The sequence below is a fragment of the Colletotrichum karsti genome (genome assembly GCF_011947395.1).
Source record: "Colletotrichum karsti strain CkLH20 chromosome Unknown Scaffold55, whole genome shotgun sequence".
Classification (NCBI taxonomy): Eukaryota; Fungi; Ascomycota; class Sordariomycetes; order Glomerellales; family Glomerellaceae; genus Colletotrichum; species Colletotrichum karsti.
The window spans coordinates 1-12,261 of NW_024065955.1; the positions used below are offsets into that span (position 1 = coordinate 1).

General features: G+C 49.3%; 2 protein-coding genes across 2 annotated transcripts; both read left to right on the forward strand.

The window, feature by feature from the left end:
• Positions 1-4,542: 4,542 nt before the first annotated feature.
• CkaCkLH20_12145 (uncharacterized protein) lies at positions 4,543-5,455 on the forward strand (the record flags this gene model as incomplete). Its single annotated transcript, XM_038894858.1, has 2 exons — positions 4,543-5,083; positions 5,142-5,455. 2 exons carry the CDS (start codon positions 4,543-4,545, stop codon positions 5,453-5,455), a joined length of 855 nt encoding a protein of 284 aa, XP_038739759.1.
• A 2,810-nt stretch (positions 5,456-8,265) lies between these two features.
• Positions 8,266-12,206, forward strand: CkaCkLH20_12146 (C2H2 type zinc finger domain-containing protein; the record flags this gene model as incomplete). The annotated part of the gene is made up of 5 exons (XM_038894859.1): positions 8,266-9,286; positions 9,355-10,104; positions 10,162-10,920; positions 10,979-11,020; positions 11,539-12,206. 5 exons carry the CDS (start codon positions 8,266-8,268, stop codon positions 12,204-12,206), a joined length of 3,240 nt encoding a protein of 1,079 aa, XP_038739760.1.
• Positions 12,207-12,261: the final 55 nt, after the last annotated feature.

The following is a 12,261-nucleotide window of genomic DNA, read 5'->3' on the forward strand; positions in this document are numbered from 1 at the left end:
CTCTTAGTTTATTATATAAGAATAAATAAAGGGTTTACTCTTTATTTATTTAGTCGTTTTATTAAATTACTTATTTATATGTATAAACTAAGGATAGGTAATATATAAGATGCAATTATGCGTCTTTCTACCCACAGCAATCATATGAAGGATGCAATCTCTTAGCGGTTTGCGCTTGCTATCCTGCTACCCTTTATTAGTTGTTCCCCTTTTTAGAGGTTGTGGGTTCGAATCCACTTTTTGACTGTTTTTTATAGCTTTTATATATATATAGTATATAGTAGACTATTCTTTAGTCTTATATAAGTAGTAAAAAACCTATTAAAACCTTTTATAAAGGAGAAAAAGTAGGAAAACTACTTTTAAGATCTTAATACTTTAGATCTTTATAGCAGATTAAGGTATTATTATTATTATTATTATTATTATTATTATTATTATTATTATTATTATTATTATTATTATTATTATTATTAGTATTATTATTAGTATTAGTATTATTGTTATTATTATTATTATTATTATTATTATTATTATTATTATATAGTATTATATCTTTTAAGTTATTAAAGATTACTTTGCCTAAAGGCTTTATAAGAATATCTACTATATTATCTTTAGAGGCAATATGGTATAAGTATATATCTTTATTAACTATATATATTCTTATAAAGTGATATTTTATATCTATATGCTTAACTTTCTTATGAAATTCTAGATTTTCAGCAAGCTTTTGAGCTGCTATATTATCTATAAAGATTTTTAGTTTATTAATTTTATTAAAATCCAGCTTATTTAGCATATAATTAAAAGAGTTATATAAGTATATAGCCTCTTTAGTAGCATCAGTTAAAGCTATATATTCGGCTTTACAAGTAGATATAGCTACTGTTTTTTGTTTAGTAGTATTATAAGATATTATATTATTATTTCCCCAGCAAAATATATATACTGAAGTAGATCTTCAGTCTATAAGATCTCGACCCCAGTCAGAGTCAGTATAGCCTATTAAATCCATATTATTTATATTATTACAGTTATATATTAAACCGTAGTTAGGATATTTATTTAAATAGCCCTATATTCTATTTAGAGCTATAAAATGCTCTTTAGAAGGATTTATACTATAGCGCGAACAAGTTGTTATAGCTAAAGTATTTTTTACCCTTTTTATTAATTATATTATTAATATTAATAAGCACTTAGTACTTATAAGTAAGTACTTAGTAGTCTTAACTAAGCGTTTAGTTTCCTATTTTCTTTATTTAGTTTTATTTTATTATTATATAACTTATATTATAGTTCTTTTATTTTAAGAGATCCCTTTTATTCCTATAATTCTATATATAAAGTATTATCATAACTGCCTAGCTCCCTATAGGCCTTAGTCCTACTAATTATACTTAATAGGTTATAATATAAGGCTTCTATTATATAAGAGTAAATATCTTAAGGTCCTTAGTATTATAGATTATAATCTATTACTTCTATATAGGGCTATTAGTAGCTTAGGTCTTATTAGAGAAGGTAAGTAGTATATATATTTAGTCCTTAGGGTTAAGCTATTAAGTAAGGTAGGTATAATAGAATAAAACTTATACCTACTTATTTTATACTATATACTTAATCTTATATATCTACTTCTTTTTATTATAGCCTATTTTTTTAATGGTAGTATAGATAGTATACTTACTATATATCTTAAGCCTTAGGATAAGCTAGTAAAGGTTAGCCTATAGGACTATATAGTAGTAACAGTCCTCTATAAAGTAGTATATCTTAATAAGTAACTTATTAGGTATAAACTACTATATAATGCTAATTAACTTATAAGGTATTAAATTAAGTATATAGGCCTTTTATACCTACTAAATAATAAAGCTAATCTTTTTAGTAATTATAGTATAGTCTATACTAACGTTAATTTATAGGGTTTAGCAGTATAGGTAGTTATTATATAAGAGCTCTTTTAAGTATAGCTTCTTATTTTAATAGCATAGAGATAGTTACGCGCGCGCGCTAGCGCACTAGGCTTATATTTAGAAGAATCTTTTAGTAGAAGGAGATATATAGATTAAAATAGTATAAAGTAGGCCTTATTAAGTATACTAGCTACTACTACTAACTTAAGCAGTGTAGGTAGTAGCACCCTTAAGTATAAGTAGTATACTATTAATAATTTAGCTAATATCTATAATATAGTATTAAGATATTTATATTAGTAAAAAAGATAGGCTTAATAGGCTTAAAATTAGTTAAGTTAAGTAAATAAGTACTTTTAGCTAGAATTTATAGTAAAAAGAGCGGTAAGTAACTTTAAAGTTAAATAAATTAGTAGGGTAAAAAAGCCTGAAATATCCCCTGAACTTACCCTGTTTACCCCCCTGTCTTATATACGCACTAACCTTTCAGATGCCGGGATAGGTGTAAAGCCAGAACAGGTTTGGTGACAAGGGCGGGGGCTGAGGAGCTCTGATGAGGCTAAGTGCTGAGAACAGGGGTTGGAAGCTCAAGCCAAGCCGAAGCTGGCTTTCTAGGCAGGGTCATCCCGGAAGCTTCATTTGTCTTCCTCTCCCCTTGAAAATCGACCTCGCGTGTCTTTGGCTGCCATCCGCAACGTTTCCACGCTTTTCCCGCATCAAGAACTCGTGGAAAGTCTGTGAGTGTTGAACAAGTTTGTCAATCAAAACCCGAGCCGGGTCGCCCGCCTTACGTCAAGCGAGAAACTGGCAGCATCTATCTATCTTTCACTGGCTCATCATCATTTCTTGTGTAACCTGCTTTTGCTCTGGCCAGTACGAAGTAGACGGGTTGGTAGATAAGATGGAGCTGACAGATGCGGTAATCTTTCCTCACATAGCATTCTCTGATAGGTCTTTTTGGAAGAGCCACACCACCATTACACCTACGCGCCCGCTGCCGGCGGGATCAAGCGAAAGCTTGCAAGACGCATCAAAAGACTCGATCGTCGATTCGTACATGCGAGAAGTCCCCGACCAGAGTCAGCCGTTGCCAGCGGGAAAGGCTTGAGCCCCCAAGATAAAACGATAGCGGGAGCGCCACAAGGGCACAAATCATTGCGGCACACAATCAAACGCCTCTGCCTCTCGTCCGGTTTCTAATCTTAGCACTTTCACTCAGTAAGACAACTCGGACCAAAAAGCTTCGCTGAGCGCCGCGCCAACTTACGTCTGTCAACAACAGGCAGAGCGAATTGACGGACGTCAGAATGAAGCATGAAAAGTCACTCCGAACTTTGAAGCCCGAGAAGTCGGCGACCTACCCATGAATAGGGTTGCAATAGGCACTCAACAATCCCGGCTCAACTCCACAAACCATCTGCGACTTTCGAAATCATGGGTCCCCCGACCCCAGCCGGTCAGCGCTAGGAGACCGAACGAGATGTCGTGATGTCTATCTTTTCACGCTGGAGAATTCGATTCGGACTCTATGATTGGCTCTTATCCGGCCCTCGATATGTCTCCGGGGAAGTTTTCATGGACTGAACGCAACCCACCGAGCTTCCTCGGCCAGCCATCGTAACCAATTTCCGCTTAGAAATGGGTTCACAATCGCATTATTGAGTCTCCATCTGCCCCCCGTTGAAAGGGGGGAAAACACAACCGACCGCTTCATCGATCTGTCCTGATCAACCAGTCTTCGAGGGAGTGGCGTGGCCAAGACATGCAGATGCTGTGCCGTGCCTCGCCCACATACACTCACACTGTCACGTCAAGCTTTCGTGGCTGGCATTGTCCAACGTCGCCCATACCTCGCGGCTAACCCGTTAGCGAAGCGCGGGCTAGGCTTTCTGTTCAAAATCTCACTCCAGACGGCAAATTGGAAGGGTGACTAGCGCCAGACGTGGCCAACCAACCATGCCTCTCGCGATCGGCCAGTTCATCTCAACGAAGCTTCTTTTTTTGCCTGCCCTGCTGTGCCGTCCCGTCCTCTCGTTCAGCTCATGTAAGGATGACGCCGGCAGATGGCCAACCAGGCACCCAACATTGAGACCTGCGCCTAGCGGTAGCCCTGCAAGGTTCATGAGATGGAGTGCTGTGGTCTCGGCCCCCGTTCCCGCACCCTTGTAATATCTTCGCCCGCTCAGAGACAGTGTGGTGACCACGGATTGGATGCCGGCCCCCTCTAGTGTTGCAAGCTACGCAGTAGGCCCAGCTGCTGTTCATCTTGCCGAGTCGATAATCAGCCCAAAGGATGGGTAACATGGGGTATCCGCCGAGTTGTCAGATTTTACTGCAGACCAGACTTTAATGTCGTTCCATCCGCCGTTCCTCCGCCGATGTCCCTTCTTCTTCTTCCCGGTCTAGCCTCGCGTTTTCCCCATCCCGCCAACACCACCCTCCTGCGATCCTTCCGTGCTCTGACCTGAATCTGGCCGAGCTATATGAGTAGGGCGGAGTATATAAAAATGGCCCCTGTGGTGAGTCCCCGCCTGTTACTCTCGTCTTGGCTTTCTTCTCCCGGCTTCTGGCTCCTTTGGATCTTTACCCTTGACCGGTACCCGTGAAGTGCCTCACTAAGATGTCGAAACAACAGGATTACGACCATGGCCCAGAGTTGGCACCTCAGCATGCATACCCCGAGGTGTACCACCCTCCTGCTCCGTCAGATCCCACCTCACCGCAACCGATTCCCATCACGCCGAAGAGAGAGGATTCGACATATGGTGCATACACAGCAACGGCCGTCGACCCGTCCGTGTACGGCGGCACCGTAGACCACCGCTCGACATACCACGCGCCGGCCGGGCAGCACGTCCCGCAAAGAAGCAGGAAAACCATCTGCGGCTGCACATTCCTCGTCTTCATCCTGTCCATCATCATCGCGGTTTTGGCAGCGGCTGTCATCGGTCTGGCAGCAGGAACGGGCGTGGAAGCAAGCCGTGCGAACAACGCACTCGATCAACTGGCGGCCCTCCAGGCCTCGGGCACTACACAGGCATCCGCCACGGTGACAGTCACGGCGGCCAGCTCCTCGGCGACGGCGACGGGGTATGCGTCCATCACCAACAACTGTTCCAACCAGGACGAGACGACGACAGGTCAGAACTACACCACCGACTGTAAGTCACATACGCGAAACCTACCGTTGCGGGAACCCCCACTAACACTGTCAACCAGTCTTCAACAAGGTGACCTTCACCATGTTCTGCAACACCAACGCGCCGAACGCTCCGCTGATGTCGCTCTTTACCGCCAACTTCGACAACTGCATGGACGCATGCGCTTCCTTCACCTCGTCCGAGAAGGGCTTCAACGGCAACGCCACGTGTGAGGGCGTCAGCTTCATCCCGCTGTGGACGACGAGATCAGGTGCCGTCGCGGGCAAGGCGCCAGGAAACTGTTATCTCAAGCCCGGGCCGCAGAACCGGACGTCGCTCGAGACGCCGAATATTGGTACCGAGTGCCATGCCGCCATCTTGAACTCTTCATGAGAGAGGCGGGTCTTCTGGTTTCGGGGTCGGGTCGGGTTTGGGTTTCTTCTTCTATACCACCTTGGGTCAATGAAGGGTCTTGTGTATACAAATTAGATGCCGGCGCAGCGTCAGGGCTTCGGGGACGGACAGCACGTCTTGAGACGGCGAAATTCCATGAAGAAAATTATGTCAGCGATATATAAGTCGAGCCGTTTTTGAAGCGAGTGTGCGACTTTCGTTGGATTCTGAGGCACCACAAAAGTGCTTGCCCGCCATGACGAACGTCGTTGTGTTCAACTTGCCGCATGCCCGAGCCAATCAAGTGGCCAGGGAAATGATGGGAAGGCTTTTCTGTGTCGGAGAACATCGTTGCTGGCCCGATTCTGCCTGGCCTAGGTCGATCGTGGTGATTCTCCTAGATTGTGATTTGAGTTGCTGTGAATAACAAAATTGTTGTGAGAGGTCAAGCGAAGCGTCTGTAGATGGCTAGGTGATCCGTCTGCCGTGTGTGCAATGGACCGGCCTTTTCTGTTGAACGCTGAATTCTTTTTGGGCAGGCTTGGAGCTGGAAAGGTTATCGCGGCGGTGAGGTAGGTAGATCTGCTTACTGCAGAAAGGTAGGTGGTCGAAATCGAATGCGGGAAGGAAGGTCCTCTCGCCGCGGTCCTTCTCTCGACTCTTCGCTTGCAAGTTTCTCAAAAAATGAAAATCAGAATCGACTTCCTCCTACCAACATCACCACGGCAATCCCAATGTCTCGCTAGAGAGCGTTCCGAAGAACCACGTGCCGTTAATTAAGCTACAAATCTCTTTTTAGGTTGTCATCAATCAGCCAGTCAGCTTACCGGTCATTAGCAACGTCAGCCAAGCCAACCCACAGTCAGCGCTGTTCGAACATTGCACAGCACCAAACGCCGGGCTACGATTACCCACTTCCGCCCGATACTGAGCGATGCAAGCCATATAAGTCGGCCGAACTGCCTTATGCCGTCCGGCATTGACCAACCACATGTCGAAATCTCTGATGACCCTCCGACCTCGCAGACGGCCGACAAAGGGTCCAAACCAACCACGCCTCAATTCAAACTTGTCGTACGGCTGTGGGGTCCCGAGTGGGTGGTCTTCCGAGCCTAGCGCACGCCGAGACAAGGACCGACAGTGGCCTCGATCCATCCAAGACGGGCGGTCAGTCTCCAGGGACGGGATGCGGCTGTCGGCGAGTCGGCGTAATATGGTCATTCATGCCTGCATACGAGCGCGGAGAAAGCTGCCGCAGCGGCCCTCCTGCTAAAGAGATACGGATCGGAGTGTTCTCGACATCACGAGTCGGATTCATTTGCGGGCGACGGCGAAAATACCTGCAACAAACTCTGCCGTGCCGGGCGCGGGCGGGATAGCCAGAAGAAAACTGAAGTGGAAAGAAAGACAAGAAAGAACGGACAGAGGCGGTTTCTTTCCGCCAATGTCTTGGCATAATTGTTACCGACAAGATGATTCCGTCCGTCAATGAGTCGGCTTGAATGCTGAATCGCCCTCCGAAGCCGAAGCCGCTCTCCTCTGACATCAAACAATGGTTGCAGAATGAGGTTAGAGGCCAGCGCTGATGACTACGCGCTTGTTTCCTCCAACTGTCCGCGACACAGGATTCTTCCCTCCAGAGACCGGCGACCAGGTGGGTGGCTGCACTTGGCGGGTCAATTATTAATACGCGTTACACGGGAGGACGATACAGCGTCCGTAGTGACACGCCATAGGTTGGGCGCAGCGAAGCTTGACCATCAGCGTGTGGACGACCTCACCGTAAGACGGTTATGTTGAACGCCCATCAACAAGCAAAACATGGGCACAGCAGGCTGCAACGCAGCCTGCGGGAGGGGATTGCCAACCAGGTAGCGAGCCAGACCTCCAACCTGCAGCCTCTCTGCTGCAATGGCATGTTCAGTTCGTCCTTTGCAGTGCCTAGAAATGACAGGAGATTTCTAGAAAGCCCCCGGGATTGGGACCCGGACAGTGATCCCTCCAGTCCCCAGCCGCCTCTTGTACTCGAGATATCGTTGTCGACAGATGGAGCGGCTTTTACACTCATCGGCAACTCTCAACGACTCAGGTCTTGGTCGGGATAGTTGTCCGAGGAAGGATTGCTTGATTTGGCTTCTTTTTAAACCCGATTGCTCTCCAAAAAGACCACATACTCGCGGGCCGACAGACAGCACGGCTATCTTCAGCTACACCCACCAACTCCGCAGTTCCCTCCGCAAAACAGAGGCTATCATCCATGCATCCAAGCGGCACACCGGCGCCCCCCTAAATGTGGGGGGGTCCCCGTCCGAAGGGTGTAGACTTGTCGAACGAAGGGCGCACTCTTGACAAGTTGATGCACACGCGACCCATAGGGACCCTGGTCGGGCGAGCCAACCATTGATGACTCCCACCTGGGACATCCGTCGACGCTGGAGTCCATCTGGCTTGATCCGATCTACTACGGGAGTAGGAAGGCTTTGAATAAAAGAATTCGACGCCGGGAACCAGTTTTCCCACGTCTTGTATCCTTCATCTATATACCGTTTGTCAATTTGCCTCCGGGACGACTTGTATTTGTCAAAACACCGCCAAAGCCGGGCTAGCCTCTTGATCTTCTTGTCGTGACAAGATTACATTGGGCGGGGCTTCGCCTTTTGGTCATTGACAACTGACAAGACTCTTGACGCGACACACATCGAGCCTACGCCCTGTCGACTTACATCTGCAGGAGAGGATCAATGACACATACGCCCTTCCGCAAGTCGTTCCGTTCGTCCCGCGCCTTACACTAAGGGCGCTCCCTAATCATGACCACGATCCACGAGGAGATGGACGAGTTCGTCAACTGGGATGCGGCCGCTGCTGAAGTTGGCAACATCTTCAGCATGCCCTCGGAGGACGCCTCCCTCGCCGATCCCAACTTGGATCTTGTGCTGGAGAATGCCGACGACGACGATTTTGGTTTCTTCGCTCTTCAGCATTTCTCTGCAGAGAATGCCCCTGCTGCCGAGCCCTCGACCAACACCACGGGTCCTCTGGACCCTCAACTCCTAAGTGGCATGGATGATCGCACCAGCTGCAACTACGATAACGATCAGTGTGACGAGCTTCAGGACTGGTGGGTTGCTCCAGAGTTTCCTTGCAACAACTGCGCCCTCGGAGGCTATCAGTGCAAGAAGATACGGGAGGGTCGCTACAAGAATTATTGTACTTCCTGTGTCGCCCTGCAGAACGACTGCAGTTTCGCTACTCAACCCGGCATGTTCTCAATGGAGAACCTATCCCAGAACCCTTGGCCCATCACGGGAGACCATCCGATTGCTCTGCACCAGGACGACTCGATCCCAGTCAGCGCGCCCGGCACGTCAACACCGGACCTGCTGAGGAGCTTGACAACATCCTCCGAAGAGCATGTGCCTATGCCCAACCAGGCGCCACCAGCCAAGATCGGTGCGCGGTTCTCGAGGGAATCAGTTCGTATTCTTAAGAACTGGCTGTCTACGCACACCCGTCACCCCTACCCTAGCGATGAAGAGAAAGAGATGCTTCAACGCCAAACAGGCCTCAACAAAACCCAGATCACCAACTGGTTGGCGAATGCCAGGCGCCGCGGCAAGACACAGGCACCTCGTTCTACCTCACCCCATGTTCGCAGCAGCTGGAGCGGTCCCATTGATATTCCTCAGAGACGAGGAACTCCTGCCCCGGATGGCAGGACCAGCCGCATGAATCCCTTGGAGCGTTGGGTGGACTCCCCGCCCGAAAACGAACCCGCAACTGTCACGGCCATTGCTCGCGCCGTTGCTTCCAGCTCTGGAATCTCATCAGGTATGATCAACCAACTCAAGATCCTAATCGATCTTTCGCTGCACAAGCACGGGCTAACTGTTCCTCAGGCCTCAACAGTCCTTACAGCTTCAACTTCACCGACGATGGATCCGGCAGATCTCAATGCAATGCCTCCTCTGCAAGCAGTGTTGGCACCTCACACTCCTCCGGCGGCTCCTTTGCTTCTGCCTACTCTCACGCATCCCGCGGGTCGTTCGGCTCATTCAACTCCTTCAACCGCGGACGTAGGCGCCGCAGGAGGCGCGCAGACGGCAAGCCTGCAGAGACGACATCTCTTGCTACTCCTCTCAAGACTTTCCAGTGTACATTCTGTACCGAAACGTTCAGAACCAAACACGACTGGCAACGGCACGAGAAGTCTCTTCACTTGTCTTTGGAGAGATGGGTATGCGCCCCTGACGGCCCGGTGTCTCTCAACCCTCAGACGAACCAGCCTTCTTGCGTCTTCTGCGGCGAAGCCAACCCCGACACTGCGCACGTCGAATCTCACAACCACACAGCTTGCCAGGAGAGGACGCTTGAAGAGCGCACATTCTACCGCAAAGACCACCTCAACCAGCACCTCCGTCTAGTCCACAACGTCAAATTCGTGGATTGGTCCATGAAGGGATGGAAGGTCGCCACACCGGAGATTCGGTCGCGATGCGGTTTCTGCGGAGTGGTGCTGCCAAACTGGACGTCTCGTATTGAGCATCTGGCGGAGCATTTCAAGACTGGTAATACCATGGCGGACTGGAAGGGTGACTGGGGTTTTGAAGCGCCCGTACTCTCGATGGTCGAGAACTCCATCCCACCCTGTATGAGACCCCTCAGATATCCCGTAGATCAGCTCCCGACATCTAACTGGTAAATAGATCTCATTGATAATGAGCGAAACACTCCCTATCCGTACAAGGCCAGTGGTGCACCTGCCGAGACCCCCAGGAGCGCTTACGAACTCATCAAAATGGAGCTGGCGTACTTTATGCAAAACCACCACGACAAGACCGGCCGGATGCCCAGCGAAGAGGAGATGCAGCTGGAGGCCTGTCGTATCATTTTCGCCTCTGAAGTGTTGTCCATCAGAGAGATTTCGTACCCCTTCTCGTGGTTGCGTGATGTGATCATGTCGTCGGATGAGATCATGCGACAAGCCAAATTCGGTCCCTTGCGTTCGCAGATTGAAAACAGGCTGTCTACGTTGAAGATTAACGGCAAGGACAACTTGTTCGAGGCTTGTCCACTCGAGAATCAGCTCCACGAATTCGTCAGAGCGAAGCGCCTATTGGGTCTCACAGCCATGGACGAGGAGCTTCAAGAGGAGGCTTGTAAGATTGTGGGACGCATCGAAGAAGTATCGACGACCCCTTCCGATTTCATCGCCAACTGGCTGGTCAAGATGATCTACACTGGTACCGGCTGGCTTGCAAACTTCCGACAGCGCGCTCATCTCCCCCGAACGGAAGACATCGTGAATGCGAACGAACGATCAACCGACCTGACCAAAGTCGACTCGACCATCCATAACTACAGCAGACTGGAGCGGTCGTTGGCGGACTACATGAACTCACAGCGGGCCATGGGCATTGAGCCGAGTGATGCCGACCTCCAGCGACAAGCTCGTATCATCATTTGTAAGTGATATCATCGAAGGAATCTAAATTAAAGAGATGTACTGAGTTGCAATACCAGACGAATTCGACGACGGCTGGAATCAAACGGCGGCAGATGCTAGTTCGTGGTTATCGGCCTTTAGACAGCGTCATCAGCTCAACCCATCCGTATCAAGCGTTACCACTTCGCCTGACGGCCAAGTGGTAGTAGGGGGAATCCAAATGTCTCTGTCGGGAACCTCCCCTTCCAACACTTCCACCGGCAACGATACCCGTAGCCGGATCTGTCCGCTCGTTGGGGAAAGCTACACGGGTTCAGGTTCGGGCCATGCCTCATTTGTCAAGACCGGCCCGTTCTTCTTGAACGACGCAAACTGCTACCGACGTCTCGCGCGAGAGCTGGGTCGTTGGGCCGCAGCTTTGATGTCACCCAACAACCCGAACTCCCATGTTCCAACAGATGCGGAGATTCAGCACCAAGCTCGTTGGATTCTATACGATGAGTGAGTTTCTTCCATGGCCGACTCATTCCGATACCATGCTAATCTTTACAAAAAAGCGATGACCAATGGAACCAGACAGCGGCAGGCATGTTTATCTTGCGGTGCATCACGATCATATGCTAACAAACGGCTGCAGATAATGCTGAGTGGCTTCAACGCTTTAAGCGCGACGCCGGTATCGCAAAGGATCCCGGGCCGGGTCTACCGGTGGGCGACTCGTGGTCCCTCTCGCAAGGCGGATCCGGATTCGCGCCGCCCTACGCCTTCCCCAGGGGCGACATGGCCCCCTTCAGCGACGGATCCGCGGGTGTGCCGGTCCGGGACTTGCGCTTCGACACCGACTCGGCCGTGCTCAACACATACCTCCAAACATTCAAGACCCGGTACGCCAAGCCGGCGACCATCTTCTGCGCCCGAGAGCTCGAAGACGGTCTCATCCGTTTCGTCGAGTCGGACATGTCCATCACCGGCCGCTTCCCCGAAGACGACGCCATCCGCGCGCAAGCCAGGCTCATCCTCAAGCAGCCTATCACTGCGGCGGACGACCCGACTTTGTTGGAGAAGTTCAAGAGCTGGATGATGGCTAAGCAGGCGGGAACACAGCAGCAGCCGCAGTTGTCGGCTTCGTCGTCTGCGGCAGCTCTTCCCGCAGACATGAACCTGACCATCTCTGATGCGGAGATGAACAACATTCTACAGGACATGAACATGGATTTCAGCGCGGCGGACCTGGAGGGTCTCGAGATGAGCATGGGCATGGATCTGGGGGGTGGTGCGCCCCTTGGTGGTGGTCCTCCCAGCTAGACCGGGGAGGGACGATGCATGATGACTTTTCGTACATAGAGGCACTGGTTTTCCT